The sequence below is a fragment of the Rutilus rutilus genome, assembly GCF_951802725.1.
Source record: "Rutilus rutilus genome assembly, chromosome: 17".
Lineage (NCBI taxonomy): Eukaryota > Metazoa > Chordata > Actinopteri > Cypriniformes > Leuciscidae > Rutilus > Rutilus rutilus.
In genome coordinates, this window is record NC_140230.1 from 36132148 (window position 1) to 36152147 (window position 20000).

At 36.4% G+C, this 20000-nt stretch overlaps 2 protein-coding genes across 4 annotated transcripts in view; one reads left to right on the plus strand and one right to left on the minus strand.

The window, feature by feature from the left end:
- The window catches only part of notchl (notch receptor, like), a 17142-nt gene extending 15982 nt beyond the window's left edge, over positions 1 to 1160 (plus strand). For both annotated transcript variants that reach the window (XM_084385486.1, XM_084385485.1), the window contains one exon: positions 435 to 1160. In XM_084385486.1, the coding sequence (XP_084241612.1) occupies positions 435 to 930 (496 nt within the window). In that variant the 3' untranslated portion in view covers positions 931 to 1160. The remainder of the gene's footprint in view (positions 1 to 434) is intronic.
- A 3336-nt stretch (positions 1161 to 4496) lies between these two features.
- On the minus strand, positions 4497 to 19266 carry pbx2 (pre-B-cell leukemia homeobox 2). 2 transcript variants are annotated; one of them, XM_084385490.1, is made up of 9 exons: positions 18939 to 19266; positions 18245 to 18318; positions 15547 to 15791; positions 14576 to 14766; positions 13390 to 13525; positions 13122 to 13263; positions 9554 to 9648; positions 8312 to 8362; positions 4497 to 4738 (listed from the first exon to the last, which is right to left on the minus strand). In XM_084385490.1, exons 1-9 carry the CDS (start codon positions 19181 to 19183, stop codon positions 4658 to 4660), a joined length of 1260 nt encoding a protein of 419 aa, XP_084241616.1. In that variant the 5' UTR covers positions 19184 to 19266; the 3' UTR covers positions 4497 to 4657. The 2 variants fall into 2 exon arrangements, with proteins under 2 accessions (XP_084241616.1, XP_084241617.1); XM_084385491.1 differs by lacking the exon at positions 8312 to 8362.
- Positions 19267 to 20000: the final 734 nt, after the last annotated feature.

A 20000-nucleotide genomic window follows, 5' to 3' on the forward strand; every position in this document is an offset into this window, starting at 1 on the left:
TAAGAGATATTGATTTCAGATTAAACTGTTTTAAAATCGTACCTGTTTGTATCTTATAATCCAAAAGTGATCAAAACAGTAGTCACAAAATGGCCGCCGCTGCGTTTGTGTGAAACAAGAGAGAACGAGTCCACGATACTGGATGGCATAATTAAATAACTCTACACAAAATATTGATTCAGTTTGAGTTTTAATATTTCAGACTGAGTTTTAATATTTTATTAGCTCACCAAATGCAAAACTTCCACGAAGAAAACCCGTTCCTAGTGAGTGTATAGCACTGCTGACTTCAGTGACCCTGTGTTTCTGTTCTCAGCGGCTGTTATCTGGGAATAACACAATTGACCAATCAGAATCAAGTATTCCACAGAGCCGTGTAATAAGCATTTTTAAGTTCTCATGGCTGGCGAGTTCTCATGTTTCGTTCTCAACAGTGATTGGCAGATGGGCTCCTCCCCCCAGAACTGGCGTCCAGCCCCCAACCAATCAGTAACAGCATTGGTCAGCCCCAGGATTCTTGGCCGCCCATCTCGGCCTATCAGTACTCTCCAGGAAGTGACATCAGAGGCGGAGGACGAGGAGAGGGAGATGAAACAGGATGTTATTCGGGCAGCAACACCTCACTTCCTGTCTCCACAACCAGCGCCTCGACAACGCTCGTTCTCCTGTACCCAACCTGCGCTCAACCGCCGCTCCAGTGGCAACCAATCAGAGCCGTCCGTAGCTGCCCCAGCCAATGAGCATGTCGAAATAGTGATCGTGCCCCACCCGAGAGAAGCAGCCGGCCAATCAGAGAGCAAACCCACAGGGTACGGCCTCGGCTCAACTCAGATGGACTCTGAGAGGGACAATATAAGGAACTGCATCTCCAAAATCCACAGCGAGAGAGTCAATAATGAGTCCAGCGTCTTCATCCAAAGCAGCATGTGAGACATGACTTTTGGAAAATGTACATAACTGTTGTTTACAATACGTCAAATCATTTTACAGACTATAAAATTATCTGCTTATGTAAAATTATGTAAAGATTAAGATTTAATTGACATTATTTTCAGGACAATGAGGCACATTTTCTTCCACATGACTGTAATATGTTTGTATGTTTTACTTTGTGTAATTTAGGATTTACTTTGCTGTAATAAAACATTGCTTAGGCTAAGTGTCATGAAAATAATATAATGTAATCATAATTTTATGTATCCTAATGAAATTTTAGTATACACACTTTCTTATTTCTTTTGATTCAACGTTAAAATGTTCACTGATTTCATGCAATTTACACTATTATATACAGTATATTTCCTTATTTTATTTAATCGGTTCAGATTTTTGGATGGTTTATAAAACTAATGTTGTCCACAAAAAAAGTATTACACCTAAATCAAATGTTCTTTCATGCTTTTGTGTGACGCTAACGTTACTTTCATAAAATCCAACACCACTGAAATCGTCCAATCAAACGTTACCAAACAACATTTCACTGTAAAATGTATTCGATATCTGAAGTAAAATAGTTTGCGAGTGCCACAATATGTTAACTAAGTAAACATTTATGGCACGATCTTTGTCTAAATCAGTCTTACTGCAGATATACTGTATATTTATTATATGTAAGGGATAATGTAGAGCTTGGCGGTTATTATAGCGAATACGACACCGACAGGCTGATCACGACCCCGACGCGAAGCGGAGCTTGAATCAGCCTGAAGGGGTTGTATTCACTATAAAAACCGCCTCACTCTACATTATCCCGCTTATTACATGGCTACCTACCAAGTAAATCAATAATTTGACACAAAATATTGATTTAAAAAGGAGTTTATCGATTTAAAAACGATTGTATTGCTTCCGCTAAAGAAAATAGTGCGTTCTGCGTCCATAGCAACGCTCTGTTTTTCATGGCAACGGTGTGTTATACTTCGCAGCGTGTTATCAAGAAATAACACACCGCACTCTACATTAGAATTCAACCAAGTCATGTAATAAATACATTTATTCAACAAGGATGCAATAAATTGATCAAGTGACATGTTTTCAACACTGATAATAATCATAAATGTCAAAAAAATCAAATCATCATATTGGAATGATTTCTGAAGGATCATGTGACACTAGGGTGACCACCCGTCCCGCGAAGCGCGTGCGCGCACAGCGTTTGAAGCCCAATTCACGCGTCACGCAAATTGAGACCGTGTCACGCATAATCTATGCTTGCTCAAAAAAAAGTTGGTCGCTCTATATACTCGAGCCCCAAGCAGACAAACGAACATTACTTGACATTTCAGCACGCTATTGTTGCCACACAAACCCCTCAGTTGAACTGCTGACTAGGTTGTTGTCAACTTTTTCGTTGTTGTCATGACAGCGCACGCACGCGCATACCAGACACACTGGGAAGGAAGGAACTTTTAGATGCGCGCTTTCCAATTCGAAAAATTCGAGAAAGAGACTGTCTGAGAGGCAACGCCATCATCAATTAAAAAGAGAAGGTGTGAGTACAAGATACAAGAATGGGGAAATTAATATTTGTGGCTGAAAGTGTAAGTGAAAGTGAAACTGTAATTAAATCAAATTAAATAGTAAATCTTAAGTGGAAGTACATCTGTCAATTCATTGAATGTTCAAAATATTATGAGTCTTATTTATAAAAAAAAACCACACATTGGTTGGCCTATTCATGAGCATACATCAAAAATGACACGTTTAGGAGAATAGGGCATTATTAATACTATGCAAGGTGGTATGTGCTAGAAATGGGTAAACCACTATCAGTGAGTCTGCCAGTGGGGCACCGCCGCGCCAGGCAGTGTCCCACATTGTCCCTCAGAAACAGACCCATTGTCCCCCCTTGGGCTTATTAGCAGGTGGTCACCCTATGTGACACTGAAGACTGGAGTAATGATGCTGAAAATATATCTTTGATCACAGAAATAAATGACACTTTACTATATATTCACGTAGAAGACAGCTGATTTAAATTGTAATAATATTTAACAATTTTTACTGTATTTTTTATCAAATAAATGCAGCCTTGGTGAGCAGAAGAGACTTTTTTGAATGGTAGTGTATATATGTATATATATAAATAAACACGCGGTTTGTTTGTTCACACATCACTAAGCAAAAATGCAAACGCTCAGATAAAGGTGAAACTGATCATTTGCTTAGAAAAACACTGTTTAGTTGTCAGTGATGAATGTGTACACAGACAGTCTTTATTGTAAAAGAGGTAGAGAATACAGGTGTTTCACTGTACAGAGAAAGACAGCACTGTTGATATACTCATTCAAACGGTAAATAAAGACAGCAAACGCACCTCATTCATATATTTGATACATACACAAACCCAGTAAAAAAGAGAAACACACACACACGCACAAAAACAACAATCTTTGGATTTTTCTCTATTGCCACCTTCACCCAAGCCAATTCTATCTGAGCTTTGAATAAACAATATAGAGCAGTGATAATAATAATAATAATAATAATAATAATAATAATATAGCTATAATGAAAGCAGTCTTAATGCAGGTTAAAAAGTTCCCCTTTCAACACCCAAACATTGCAGTAACAAATAGTGGAAGTTGTGATGTAGTGGAAATGTAAAAATAAAAATAAAAGCAACTAAAAGCCATGATCTCATTCAGCTCTTGTGTCTCTTACAAACACACATTCATCCAGATGGAGGAACGGCCTTATTCATGAAACAAAAGCATATATATATATGTGTGTGTGTGTGTATGTATGTGTAATATATATATATATATATATATATATATATATATATATATATATATATATATAAAGAGAGAGAGAGAGAGAGACACATATATATATATATAGACACACACAAGCACAGACACATATATAGTAGTGTGCAAAAGTGATGTCCGAACTAGATATTTGTTTTTAATGACTGTACGAGTTGATTAAACATCAAAATACGAGGAAAATGTTTTAGATTTTTTAAATATTTTAAATATGAGGGAAGAACGAAGACTTAAACTCGGTTGATGTTTTTATCTGAGAAAATTATTATTTGGCAAAAAAGGCACAGGTTTTATTTCACTATGCAAAAAAATAAATGCATTGGAAAAACAAAAAGCAAACATTGACTACAACATAATCAGTTATTAATATTTAACTGTTTTTGCACTTGTTCATAATTTCTTTGTACGACACCCTGGACAGAAATGATGTCGGCACAATTTTTTCACGATTCATTGCGTTATCACAAATAAAACAACCGACTCAAAGCACAACTACACAATATGAAATGTTTTTATAATATTTAAATAAAGGGTGAAGATGTCAATTTTTCTAGTCCGGACATCATTTTGGCCACTACTATGTGTGTGTGTATATATATATATATATACTGATCCCTATATATATATATTGTGTGTGTGTGTGGTTCTGAGAGCGTTTAGACCAAATTTAGGACATAGAAATTCACTCTGCTCATGTTTTATGAACGAGGCTCATTCTTCTGTAAATTATTGCATTGAATGGAACACAACAATAGTTTTATGAACGATCTACACTGAACAGCTCTGCTTGTGTTTCATGAATGCGGCTCATGAACGTGAAGTCCAATAAAAATAAAAGTAAAAAAAAAGCCTAAAACTGCAGTTGTGTCGGAGTGACGTCCGGATCATCAGTCAGAGTTGTCGGAGTGATCGCTCCCGGGTGAAGCTGCAGACGGCGGCGTGTTCGGCTCCTGCCAGTTCCCGTTAGTCTGGAGAAACACAACCAACGTCATCCTCGTCTCTGAACACAGCTCACACACACACACACACACACACACACCACACCCCACACAAACAACGTCATCCTCATCTCTGAACACAGCTCACACACACACCACACATTTACAGGCCTATTCACAGTGAGCGGGAACAGTGAAATGCTTGAGAAACACTCAGGCCTCGTTATTTCCAATGACCCAGCTTAAGTAATATTTTAGATCGACATGAAGCATGTAATCAGGGGTGCACATCACTTTTTTGTTCTGGTTCTCAAGGAGCAGCTGGAGATCTGCGGCACACTTGGAATAAGTCGTGCTTTATGTCAAGTCTGTATTCAGTAATATTGTATTCAGTAATTGAATAATCAAATGTAAAATAAGACTATAGTCTTCGCTGAATAAATTAAATATAATTAATGTAATTAATACAATTTATCTGTGTTAAATTACGTGCCTATACGGGCATGACGTGCCTATACGGGCCCTATACGTGCATGACGTGCCTATATGGGCATGACGTGCCTATACGGGCCTTATACGGGCATGACGTGCCTATACGGGCCCTGCATGACGTGCCTATACGGGCCCTATACGTGCATGACGTGCCTATATGGGCCCTATACGTGCATGACGTGCCTATACGGGCCCTGCATGACGTGCCTATACGGGCCCTATACGTGCATGACGTGCCTATACGGGCCCTATACGTGCATGACGTGCCTATATGGGCCTTATACGTGCATGACGTGCCTATACGGGCCCTATACGGGCATGACGTGCCTATACGCCCCCTATACGTGCATGAGGTGCCTATACGCCCCCTATACGTGCATGACGTGCCTATACGGGCATGACGTGCCTATACGGGCCTTATACGGGCATGACGTGCCTATACGGGCCCTATACGGGCATGACGTGCCTATACGGGCCTTATACGGGCATGACGTGCCTATACGGGCCTTATACGGGCATGACGTGCCTATACGGGCCCTATACGTGCATGACGTGCCTATACGGGCCTTATACGGGCATGACGTGCCTATACGGGCCCTATACGGGCATGACGTGCCTATACGGGCCCTATACATGCATGACGTGCCTATACGGGCCTTATACGGGCATGACGTGCCTATACGGGCCTATACGGGCATGACGTGCCTATGCAGGCCCTATACAGGCATGACGTGCCTATACGGGCCCTATACAGGCATGACGTGCCTATACGGGCCCTATACATGCATGACGTGCCTAAACGGGCCCTATACGTGCCTAAACGTTCACGTTGCGAAAGGCACAAAAAAATCTTAAACGACTCAGACCACCCACTTTATTATTTTGCATCCCCCTGCCTTCTGGCCGTAGGTTTAGGTTACCAATGTGTAGAAAGCCCAGGAATAGTAAGAGTTTTGTTCCTGTATCTATACGAGCTCTAAATACATAGGAAATCGGCCATTGATTCGTCATGTATGCTCTCTTGTTTTTTTTTTTATTAATTATTATGGGCAGCCAAGTAATCGCCAGATTTCTTTCTGATATTTACTAGAAGTACATTTATTATTTTTATTCCTAATACTAGACCATTATTAAATGAGTGAAATATGTAAAATCAGATAATATAATAAAAAAATAATTTAATTTAAACATACACACAACTTTACTTATTAATAACATATAATTATAGATATATTCCTATTATACACTTAATTAAAAGTAAATACATTTTTTTGTCAGATAATAATTTACATTAAATAATACAAATAATAATAATATTTTAACATGTATACAGCACTTTATTATTTTTATTACTAACTAGTGCAAAATACCCGTGCAAAATCAGTTTTTGTGTGTGTTTTTAGTAATTGTTGGTTTGGTGTGATTGAATGCTCATTGTTACAATTACACAGCAAAAGTTCAGTGACATTTTTATTTGTGCATGGTAGAAAGCACACAGTGAACTCCGAGAAAACGCTTTTGAGCAAACAGTTTGTGAATAGGCAACTACAAATGATGCCCGTGAAAGAGACTGTGAACGCATTGAATAGGATATGTTTAGTTGGTGAATAGCATAGGCTACTATTACACAGTAGCGATAACGTTAAGCGCACCAGAATGAAATATAATATTCAGAAGTAAACAGCATAGCTGACATATAGATTCAGTTAACATCCACAAATGAATAAGCACGTCGCGATTCAGGGAGCAGTGCAAAGTGCCCGTGCAAAATCAGTTTTTGTGAGCTGATCGCCGTCAAAAAAGTTCAGGAGATATTTCTTAGCGACGGCTGATTTCAACAGTTTCAATATGATAGCATTTTGAAGAAAAAAAGTGTCATGAATTTATTGCATTTTTGGGGAAAAATAATCAGTTTTTATAATAAATCTTTGAAAATCCAAATCTGGATTTGAATTTTTTATGATATTATAACCTAAAGATGCTATGTGAAAGTTTGAAACAGAAAATAGTGGTTTTCATCTTGCCACTTTCTTGGTAAAGAAAACACATTTTTACTCAAATTAATCAAAATGGATTTATCACGTTTTGGAACCAAACTCTAATATTCATAAGTAAACAGTGTAGCTGACAGATTGTCAGAATGTTTATTTTTAAACCACAACCTTCTCGGGGCTTCTTTGACCGATACAACTCTCTAGTGTCAGAATGTTTATTTTTAAACCACAACCTTTTAAAAATGATATATTTAACGATATCTTTTGCATTTCTCATCCAAACAACGTCAAACTTGGCACTGCACTTACTCGTGACCGTAGCGAGACACCTGTCAAGTTTGAAATCCATCGGACTAACGGTTCGAGAGATATGCGGTTAACAGACAGACAGACAGACAGACAGACAGACAGACGTTTCTGTAATTTATAGAGAGATAATAGACCACTACCATTCAGTGTTATTTTAGCTTTTATGTTTATATTTTAGTTAAATTTTTAGTCAATTCACTGTGTGCTTTTGACATTTTATTAGTTAAAAAAAATATTGCTATTTAGGTTTAATTTATTTTTATTTCAGTTTTAGTTTTCATTTATTTCCAGTTAATAATTTTAGTGCTTCAACTTAAACTTATTTCAGTTTATTCCCAAGGTAACATTCCTAATTTTTGTTTAGTTTAAGGTTTTCAACTAATATTTATATTTTATTTTAGCTTGATTTCAATTAACAGAAATGTTTTTTAATAGTTTTAGTTAACAATAATAACCCTGCTATTTTATCATCATACCAAGATATTTTCCTATTTCACACTAATTTAAAGCGAGTGAAATCTGCATGATCAGATCATTATTATAATTTAATTTACATTTATACAGCATTTCTCTGGATACTTTCTCAAAGAGGTTGTATTTTGTATGCAAGACCAAATACGTGCAATTGACCTTTGTTCATTTGTGAATGTTTCTCATTTTTAATAATCATGTGTCGCTTCACACATGGCTCTTGATGCGAATAGGCCTGGATTATAATCAGCAGAGCGCTCATAAGCGGGTGCAGATCACAGTAAGTCACTCGACGGATAGATCACGGACACAAGCGAGCGTGAAATGAGCTCCTCACCCGGCTCTCTCTGGTACTATAGAGTCTCTCTGAGAAGCGGGATTGAGCGTCCTACCAGAGAGAGAGAGGAAAAGGACATTTAGGCAAAGCAAACACACACAAAATCACATCGCTCCCTCTAGGGGTGTAACGCTACACAAGGATCACTGATCGGTACGTGCCCCAGTCATAGCCTCTTTCACGTGTACAGTCTTTACTGGTAAATTTCCATTAAGGGTGTGTTCACACTTTGTCAGTTCGCTTGGTACAGACCAAAAAAAACTAAGCACATTTAGTCCTGCTCTGCTTTGCGTTCACATTGCCATATTAACACCGAACCCAAAGGCACAGGGATATGTTCACCACAACCTGATTGGTCGGCTTTTATTATGTATATTTCAGTATCGAACATCCAGAACAATGCTGTGAGTCGAGCTAAAAGTACTCGTTGTATGTGCGTAGCCTATATATGTTGGTATTTTGACCAGACAAAACCAAACCTTCGACTACCTTCGAAGTTTACTACATGAAATCCCTGGTGAATGTTGGTGATTTGTGGAGTGAAAAGCCTTCTATAACACTATGGCACAACGTCTGCTTCTCTCAGCGATGTTTGGTGAAAATCCAGCTTTTAATGTTGTTTATGTGTCTATGTGGTGTTTTTAATACGCTTTAAGACAAAGCATGTGTAAATTCATAAGTCGACACCATTGCTGAGTATTTCCTCCTTAAAACTGCAGTGAACCAAAGACAGTCTCAAAAACACGCTTTGAAATCGCTGGTGTTTCTGACGTCACAAACTACCTTGTAACCAATCAGATCAACGTGTGATCGTCAACCAGTGGATCTCTGAGCTGAGTGAGTGAGTGGGGGCGGGGCTCATTTGCATATTCATAGAACCGCGCATACTAAATGAGGCAAGGGTGTCGAGTTACATTCAAGATATTTTAAGGCATGAAGAATTATTTTCAAGGACATTTTTTTTTAAATATGTTATTTTGGTGATCAAAGATGAGTTTTAAGGGATACAATGATTGACTACACAGTGAATTCAAACGCTTTCTCACTGAGTGTGCTCGAGATCAGCCAGCAAGCAAACCTGTTCTGAAATCTAAAACAACACTGTATTTGTTCAGGACACGCACGTACCGGACCGAAAGTATGTGTAGCGTTTCACGCCTAAATCCCTCTGATGATCCAGAAACACACATGCATGATGACATGCAGCAGAAGCGCAGTGATGAGAGTGTGAGAGAGTCGTACCTGAGCGCCCATGTGATATGGAGGCTGCTCTCCGTTCATTGGAGGAACTCCTAGGAAGCAGTCAGCTGACCCTGACAGCGAGAACGACCCTGAGCCTGGAAAAACGAAAGGAAAGATACTCAGTCATAAAGTACGGATGGGCATTTTTCGAAAATATTGAATTCGAAAATTCGGGCTAAAAAAAAATTGAATATTCGAATATTTAAATAACGTTCAACGAGAAGGACGTTATTTTTTGATGTTACATTTTTTTTTTTTTTACGTTTTTGTCATCATTTCTGAACAAGCTTATGGTTAGGCAATATACACAACACGCTTACGATACATCTTAGGTTTTTCTTTTAGTTGAAAACATAAAACAATATGTGTAGGCCTAAACAAAATATATAGAACAAAAGTTTTTGCGAGAACTGCTAATTAGCAGCTAATAAAGCAGATTACGACAGTTATCGTACAGAACGCACACTCAGATCCGCGAAGATTAGGCAAATAGTCCGGTGACGTACGACTGCGCGCGACTTTACAGTTCCCGCCGGATTTCATGCGCTGGATTTAAGCTTAATAAAGCCTGAACCTCGTCGTCTTATCTTTTAAACTCATTGTTGATGCGAATAGCAGACGACTGTTAATGCACGCACCGCAACAGATGTTGGTTGAAATAAAATGCTGCGTGGAGTCAACCAATCAAAATGAGGCATGAACTCGACCAATCAGCATGTTCAGCGCACAAGTCCCGCCCCTGAAAGTTCCTGAACTTTGAAAAAGAGCTAACTCGCGAGCGGGGACTTTCGGAGGGGGAAATATTTACCCAAAACTTAATTTAGACCCTGTAGGGCTGGACCTGAATATTCGTTCGGTGGGTTGGTATTCGATTTGAAAATTTGACATTCGAATATTCGTTTTTTTGTGTGTTTTTTTGCACACCTGCATTTATTTTTTTAACACTAGACCATCGGGAAAAGTTAAATCATACACTTATACAGACTGTACATGATGTCATATTTACAAAAACAAATCATCACATCTTTCTGAGTTTTTCAGAAGCATCATACAATCCTACATTCTCTTTAATAAATGATTCAATATTAAATACATTTTTTAACAGTCATTTGTCACAATGTAATTGATAAATGCGTTATTTTAAGCACCAAGTTTCTATCAAAAGCTGATTTTGATCGCTATCGTAGACATCAGTGTGTATATTTGAACTTTAAACTTTTATCCAAGTACTTCTATGATCATTTGAACTATTGCATCACAGAAATAATGACACTATGAGGCTGAAAAGACTGTTTGTGAAGCGGTTTCATGACGACTCTCTCCGGGTGAGCGCCAACACAGATTTTAATGTTGAGATATGATTAAAGGTTTATCAAATAGACAGATGAAATGGAAGATCGCGTGTGTTTGAATGGAGATCACAATCTTTTAAAGATTAATTGTGCAGCTCTACGGTCTTATCTCTCCCTCTGCATATGAGCAGCGCGAGGGCTTTTCAACACTCATAGATAACGACATGTCAAAAGTGGCTGACTCGTCAATTACAAACGAGTCAACCTCACTCGTAAGCAAGGACAAAAATAAAGCTATTTCATCTGAATTCATATCGATTCTGGGGCCAAAAAAAACTATTTTAAAATCGTAAACAAAAAAAAATGCGGTATCGATATTTTCTCCTAGCCCTAACACACACACACACACACACACACACACACACACACACATATATATATATATAGCACAACTGTTTCCAACATTGATGATAACTGACTATCAAATGATTTCTGAAGGATCATGTGACACTGAAGACTGGAGTAATGATGCTGAAAATTCAGCTTTGATCACAGGAATAAATTACACTTTACTAGATTTAAACATAGAAAAAATGTATTTTAAATAGTAATAATATTTCACAATATTACTGTTTTTACTGTATTTTTTTTTTAAATAAATGCAGGCTTGATAAGCATAAAATGAGTTTTTCTTTCAAAAACATAAAAAAATGTGTAATTTTTCCAAACTTTTGACTGGTACTGGATATACATATATAGGCAAATGTTACTGTTTATTGTATTGCATTATATTGTCCAGGTAAATTTTATATATGACCCTGGATCACGTCACCAGTCTCGAGTCGCACGGGTATATCTGTGGCAATAGCCAACAATACACTGAATGGGTCAAAATTATAGATTTTTCTTTTATGCCAAAAATCATTAGGATATTAAGTAAAGATCATGTTCCATGAAGATATTTTGTACATTTCTTACCGTAAATATATAAAACATTTATTTGTGTGAGTGAATGCAGCACAATCGCCAACAAATGAACAACTTTAAAGCCGATTTTCTCAATGTTTATATTTTTTTGCACCCTCAGATTCCAGATTTTCAATAGTTGTATCTCGGCCTAATATTGTCATAACCTAACAAACCACACATCAATGGAAAGCTTATTTATTCAGCTTTCAGATTATGTGTAAATCCGAATTTAAAAAAAAATTAACTGACTGGTTTTGTGGTCCAGGGTCACATATACATATATATATACAGTACCAGTCAAAAGTTTGGAAACACTACTATTTTTAATGCTTTTGCAAGAAGTCTCTTATGCTCATCAAGCCTGCAGTTAAAAACAAAAAAAAACAAAAAAAAAACAGTAATATTATGAAATATTATTACAATTTAAAATAATGTTTCTCTTTTTTAATATACTTTAAAATGTAATTTATTTTTGTGATGCAAAGCTGAATTTTCATCAGCAAGTACTCCAGTCTTTGGTGTCTTATGATCCTTCAGAAATCATTCTAATATGATAATTTGATACTCAGTTATTATCAATGATGGAAACAGTTGTGCTGTTTAATATATTTTTTTGGAATACTTTTTTCAGGATTCATTGATGAGTAAAACGTTAACAGCATTTATTCATAAAAACAGCATTTATTCAAAATAAAAACATTTCTAACAATATAAATCGTTACCATCACCTTTTATCAATTTAACACACTCTTGTTGAATTAAAGTACTAATTTCTTTAAAAAAAAATGTATTGTTCCCAAACTTTTGAACGGTAGTGTATATTGTTACAAAATATTTCTATTCTAAATAAATACAGTTCTTTTTAACTTTTTATTCATCAAATAATCCTGAAAAAAGTATCTCAGGTTTTAAAAAAATATTAAGCAGCACAACTGTTTCCAACATTGATCATAAATCAGCATATTAGAATGATTTCTGAAGGATCATAAGACACCAAAGACTGGAGTACTTGCTGATGAAAATTCAGCTTTGCATCACAAAAATAAATTACATTTTAAAGTATATTAAAAAAGAGAACCATTATTTTAAATTGTAATAATAATATTTCATAATATTACTGGTTTTTTGGGGGTTTTTTTTTAACTGCAGGCTTGATGAGCATAAGAGACTTCTTTCAAAAGCATTAAAAATAGTAGTGTTTCCAAACTTTTGACTGGTACTGTATATATATATATATATTACACACACACATTTATAGGTAAATGTTAGTGTTTATTAATATGTATTGCATATATTGTCCAACTCACCAGTGGAGTTTGGGGTGTGTGGTGATTCCTCGCTCTGTGTCGCTCCTAAAGCCGTCTTCATGGCGTACAGATTGGCCTCTTCCTGGAACTTCCCAATGTTCTTCTTATAGCGGATCCTCTTGTTGCCAAACCAGTTGGACACCTGTCACGATTTCAGAGCTAAAATGAAACCGATCCCCCTCTGATGACGGGACACCCCCGTCGTGCAGCGAGAGCCAAGCGCTCCTCAAACACTGGAGGAGACGCTGTTAAACAGAGCGGCTCTTACCTGAGACACGGTGATGCTGCACTGCTTGGCCAGCTCTTCTTTGGCTTCCTCGCTCGGGTACGGGTTCGAGAGGTGCGAGTAGAAATACTCGTTCAGCACCTCCGTGGCCTGTTTACTAAAATTACGCCGCTTGCGTCTGATAAATCAAGAAGATTTCACAGTCAGATATTTGTCTCGTCTAAATGCAGAAAACAAAACGCACTTTGTGATCCTGATTCATTAGTGCGCTAATGCAGAGATTAAAGCATATTAACAAAATATGTTCTGCTGTTTCTGTCAGTTTGATGGTTTAATGTCTGAAAATGAAGAAATGAAGACAGTCATAAATAATAGTATTGTAATTTTACAGTTGTTATATATATTTTTTAAATAATCCATTTTAGTAATATTTCTTATTTTATTTGTATATTTACATTTAGTTATTATAATTATTATTAAATAGCTATATTAATTTTGTGATTTAATTTTTTTAAATCACAATTTATTTAAAAATGTTTTACAAAATAATAAATATTTGTTTTTAAATATTTTATAGTAAAAAAAAGTTGTATGGTGAAATAACATTATTATTACAATATTTTTTCTTAAATAATCCTTTATTTTAGCAATATTTCTTATTTTAGCAATATTTCTTATTTTGTTTTTATTGAGCAATTGTTATATTCACATTTAGTAAAAATAATAATTATTATATTGATATATAATTCCAACATTTTTGCCAAACTCTGCAGCCCTACAAACAAACACAACAACCTTTTTTTAAATCACAATCGCAATTTCTATTAAAAATAAATAAATAAATAGTTAAAATAATAAATATTCGTTTTTAAATATTTTTTATTAAAATATTTGTATTTTATTAATAAATATTAGCACTGTAATTTTTCTGTTGTAAGGTCAAATAAAGTGATCATTACATTATTTTTCTTAAATAATCTTTTTTATTTTAGCAATATTTCTTATTGTGTTTTTATTTCATTTTTATATTTACATTCAGTAATAATAATTATTATTATTTTTATAATTTTATTATATAGCTATATTATTCCAACATTTTTGCCAAACTAGCACAGCAAACAGATTTTTTTTTTTAAATTGCAATTTTTTATTTAACATTTTTCCCTCAAACTGTGCATCCCTACCGCTACACTACAGCATAAACTCAATATGGCAGTGCCGAACGCACCTGGCGTCCAGGAAGCGCGAGCGCAGGATCATGACGGCTTCGCAGGTGCTCTGCTTGAGCTGCGTCTGGATGGAGCTGAACTTGCGGTGGATGATGTTCACCATGCGCTCGATCTCGCGCGGAGACACGGGCCGGGTGCGAGACTGCTCCCTCAGCAGGTTCATCACATGGGTCGTGAACTCACTGCAGGCCTGTAGACAGCAATGACATTACAAACCAGCTCCTTTCTGTGTCAAAGTGCATCAGACGTCCATTTCCTGTCCTCACTGAAAGGAGAACGCTGTGCAAACTGACACAACACAACAAATCATGTTGAATTTTAAGCTCAAGCTCAACAGAATGCAACAGTCGGGGTTCCAGAAGTAAAAATCACATTCATTTTCTTCATAGGAAAATTTATTTTGAACAATAAACCATTAGAGACAGACCTACTGTGAGCTAGTTGTTAGTCGATGTGCTTTTGTTGAAGCCATCAACTCGCATTATTTATAATTTATTTTTTATAAATTGATGAAAAACTACATTCCCCAAGATTCCGAAAAACTACATTCCCCAAGATTCCACAGTGAAATCTCCACCAATCAGAGAGTCGAAACAAGCACATAGCCCCGCCCACTTCCATGAAGCACTGCAAATGTCTCTCAAACTGCTTGAATATTAAGAAAAATCAACAGGTTTCATATTTCTCCATCGTTTTTAAATCAATTACATCACTCGCAATGCTTCATGGGATTGTAGTTCTTTCCCGCATTAAAGCCGTTGAGTTCACAGTCTTTATCTTTTTCTCTGATTTTTAAATACTTTTTTGCTAACTCTTTAACCAAAGACTTGTTTAAAATCCCTATGGGAAAAAACATGAATGGAAAAATACTTCCGGAACCGAGGCATTTACAGCTTTGCGAAGCAGGATGTTGGACCAATGAGATGTCCCTGAGGGCGTGGCCACCCAGCACGACGGCAGCGATATGTACCTGCTCGTATTTTTCCAGCTCTGTGTGGTAAATGTTCCGAATTTGGCTCAACTTGCTTTTATAGTCGGAGTGCTCCAATGAGCTGTCAGGTGACATCCCGCCGGAGCTGGTCGCCGCGGAAACCGCAGCGGCGGCTCCGCCCCCCTTTTCTGGACCGGCCACACCTTCGGCCAGAAGCATGTTGTCCAATCGCACGAGCTGTGGGTCTGGAGGCTCCTCCTCCTGAGCATTTCTCATGGAAAGACCTGAGAGAAGAAATTCATACATTAATATTCAACATATTATGTTTACCAGATGCTTAATAGCAAAACTCTAGCATTCCCACAGGTTGCACACCAAAAGCGTGCGCACCACTGATCTATATAAGTGAACCAAACTGACTTGTTTTCCGTAGCTTATTGCACTTAAAAAGCAAATACATACAAAATGATGTCAAAAAGTCCATCTTGGCGAGTATTTATGTAAATACAGTCAGTTTTGGAAGGTAAATAGTCGAGAAAGAAAACACATGTTGTGTAACAGTATATTGGATCTGTGCATAAGCTCTTAAAGTGACAGTAGCCTAATAAACCTGCTGCCGTCTGTCATGTTAATCAAAGAACAAAAGACAAAGAGAAAATCACTCGCTGCTCTTGACTGAATAACTTGTAACTTTAATTGTGAGCATTAATCTGCATTTAATTTTTAACAATGAAGACTATCCGGTGTTATTTTACATTTGATTACATTCATTTCTGTAATATTTCTTACCTAAATACTACTGTTAGACCCATCTGAAAAACTTCAAGCAGTGTTTATTTAATTAGTCTCTTTATCCGACTGTTTGTACTATACTATATTTTATTTTACTAAACTGCTTTAATTATTCTTATTTCTTTTTATTATTTTAATTTCTTCTATGTAAAGCACTTTGAATTGCCATTGTGTATGAAATGTGCTATATAAATAAACTTGCCTTGCCTTATTCTAATGTATTTATTAGTGCTATCGTTTCTTATTTTATTACTGACTGTTTATCTTTTTCTTGAGTAAATTTAGTTCAACGATTCAAATAAAGCCTCCCTGTGCTGTGTGTAAGATATTGCAACTAAATTACCCAAATTATAAAAAATGTATGTGATAATAACAAATTATCTGTATGGTGGTGTATGTGGCAGTTTTCCCAGTGCTATTGAAAATGGTATTGAATATTGATATTTTTCAAGTTACAGTATCAAAGTTGGAAATTCCAGTATTGTGACATCACTAATGCACAATATGCATATCAATAAAACACATTAATAATATATATATATAATTCAAAGATATAATTTGACTTAACAATGACACTATTTTCTCTTAGAGATGCTGTACGTATGAACTGTTTGCATTCTTGAATCCTTTTCTCTGTAAAGCTGCTTTGAAACGATCTGTATTGTATGAAGCACAATAGAAATAAAGGTGACTTGACTTGACTTAATGCCAAACCAGCTGCTCTAGCTATTTATATGCCAAAACTATACTTTGGGTAATTAAAATTTAAAACCGAGATTAAACAAGATATTAAAAATCTTTTCAAGGATGTCAGATACTGTTAAGGCAGTCGAGATAAATGCAAGATAAATTTGAATTAATTTCCATTACACTCTAATCATTAGTATAATCACGAGGTTAAGTGCTTCAGTCAAGGACAAAGCATTAAGCAGGATGAGTCATTTTGACAGTATGTGTGTCATCCATGCAGCCACCTTTAAGTACAGCTTTATTATATTACACAGACCCTAACTGGAAGGGTTTTTATTTATATACTTTACAATGTGAAGGTCAGTGTTTCAAGAAAGCCCTGTGCAATAAACAGTGTACGACAGTACTGTATGATTGATGACACACAGCATGCAATGCCATGGGAGCGTGCCAGACCACGGAAATTAAACGACTCCATTAGGCACAAAGCCATTTAATTACTAACCATCGCAGTAAACATTTCAGTCCTCTTATGGGATTCCCTAAACTTAGTCTTCATACAAACCAAAGACATTACGCAAACATTACTGCAAATAGCAAATAGAAGGGTTTGTGTTGATATACCGGAGGGAGTAAAGATTATTTGCTTTTGATTATTTATTTTGCTTTATGAGTTTCTCAAAGAAGCCAATTGCCATATTACTGTTGTACTGCTATTCCTACACGTGCAAAAAAAAAAAAGTGCTGAATATTTGCGAGAAAAATGTTTATTTGGTTTTTAAGAACTGCAAACCAGTAACCATTTGTTATCGGTATGCTGAAAGTGCTATATTAACATTTCTAATGCATGCAAATAGTTGGGTATAACATGCAAATAATATGGTTTGACACTGTTTTGGTATGAAATTGTTATTATTTGAGAGCAACGTTTGATTTACTTTATTTTTAGAAGCTGCAAACCTGGTCAAACCCACTATCATTATGCTATTATTGTGTAAATAGTGCAATTCTAACATTCAAATAATTGAGAATTGCACGCAAACGATGGAGTGTGAGAATATATTTACATACTAGAATTAACATAAGTTATTTTTTAGGGAAAATGTTGTATTTGTATGAGGTATATACACTGTCTGGCTTTGTTCTTGCAGAACATGGCGCCTGTGCCGAATCCCCTGCCAACTTTTAAACTAATTATAAAGTTTCAGTTATGGTATTTACCACTTTTAACACAAAATGCACGCACATTACTCACCAGTTTTCTCTTTAATTTCGCACAGGACGCTGAATAAAGCCGGTTTCATCCGATGACAGTTTAAAGCATGTTTTCTGTCACAAAACAACAAACAAAAGTCAGTTAGCTAACATTAGCATGCTACAATTGTGACTCGCATTAAATATATAAAGGTTGAAATCGTGTTGCTACCAAAATATGTCACAACCCCAGCTTTACACAATTGAAGTATTTTTAATGCATTATTATAACGTTACTCCTTAAATACTCCGATTCTTCTGGCACATTAGCATTTCATCTTAGCTTCTGGCAGTGATTTGTTCTGTTGTGAATAAAAATAAAGTTACTTTAGTAATAAGATACATAAAAGTGATTAGACTTTAGCACATCTAACCGGGAATCATAATTTTGGGACATATATATTGCAAAACTGAAGATAAAGAGTTTGTTTTAAGTCAAGAAAAACGTAAACAATAGCGGCTAAGCTCGTGAACTTCAGCACACATGCTAATAATTGTTAAACTTTTTTTATACATTAGCCCTTCTTAAATATCAAAATAAAGTGTGTTTGTGTAACTTAACGCGTGTAAAGTCATTACAATTTTTATAAATTATAGATCACTATCTGTTTTAGCATACCCTTGTCTCACGCGGTCGTTAGCGCAATGCTAAACTTTTAAGTTTTTAAAAAAATAATAATTTTTAAATAACTCACTTTGCTTGAGCTTCGTCTAAACTTTGGTCGGTGATCGTCATGATCTGTTGCAGTATGTCTCCAATGTCTCGGCGGTTGTCGTGTCCGTTTTCGCTGCCTTCGAGGCCCGCGGGGTCTCCATCGGGGCGGTGTTGAGAGGGCGGGTGCACCGGGTTAAGAGGATGCATTCCCGGGTGGACGCTCAACCCGAGACCGCGGCTTGCGCTGGGCCCGTTGCCTGTGATGGGCTGCTGCGGCTGCAACATCCTGAGCAGAACATTAATCTAGAAGCGTGTGTGTGACTGTGAGTGAGAGTGTGTCCATGCATCACCACGCTAGAGTCCCCTAGCGATTGACAGGCAAAAAACGTGGCCTTGCATGGAAATAGACATCATGCAAAAGCAGAAGTCAATATATAAGCAGATTTTGAGTCTTATTGCATGGGTCATACAGAATACACAGAGAGGTTAAAGTAAATAAACCTCACCCAATAAAGTCCCATCAACATGTGCATCTCTGCTCCCAGAAAATCGGAGGTCTTTGTGAATGAATGTTCAGTTCACATTTGATCCAAAAATCAAAAGGAAAAAAATAATTGCAAAGGAAACGTAAATAATTAAAAATAATAGGGATCAAAATAATAATGGCCTGGTTTCACAGACAGGGCTTAGCCAGAATTAGGCCTTAGTTGAATTAAGACTTTTAAGTAGCTTTTATAAACAAGCCTTTAAAAAAACATTACTGGTGTGACAAAACAATGACACTGATGGTATGATAAGTCAGTGCAAGTTGCTTTGGGTTAAGACAGCTCAAACATGCATTTTAGTCTGAGACTAGATAGTGTCAAGCCTTGCCTGTGAAACCAGGAAAAAATGTATTTTATTACACTAATCATGATATGAATGAGAATCGAGTGGCTAAAATAAAATATTATTTATTTCTTTATTTGATTTTATGGTGAAATGTGACCTCTGAACCTGTTCTTCCCTGTTTTCATGAGATTCACCCTTGCTCTACTCGTGAAACATGATATTCTTGCATGCATCAGGTTATGGCCTGGAGGCTTTAGGTCTGAGATGTGTG

Excerpts from the sequence above, each read along its gene's own strand:
- pbx2 (XM_084385490.1), bottom strand. The coding sequence starts at position 19,183 with ATGTTGCAGCCGCAGCAGCCCATCACAGGCAACGGGCCCAGCGCAAGC. Across the intron at positions 14,767-15,546 it reads AGCTGGAAAAATACGAGCAG|GCCTGCAGTGAGTTCACGAC; the intron begins GTACATATCGCT and ends TGCTGTCTACAG. Across the intron at positions 8,363-9,553 it reads CATATCACATGGGCGCTCAG|GACGCTCAATCCCGCTTCTC; the intron begins GTACGACTCTCT and ends TCTCTCTGGTAG.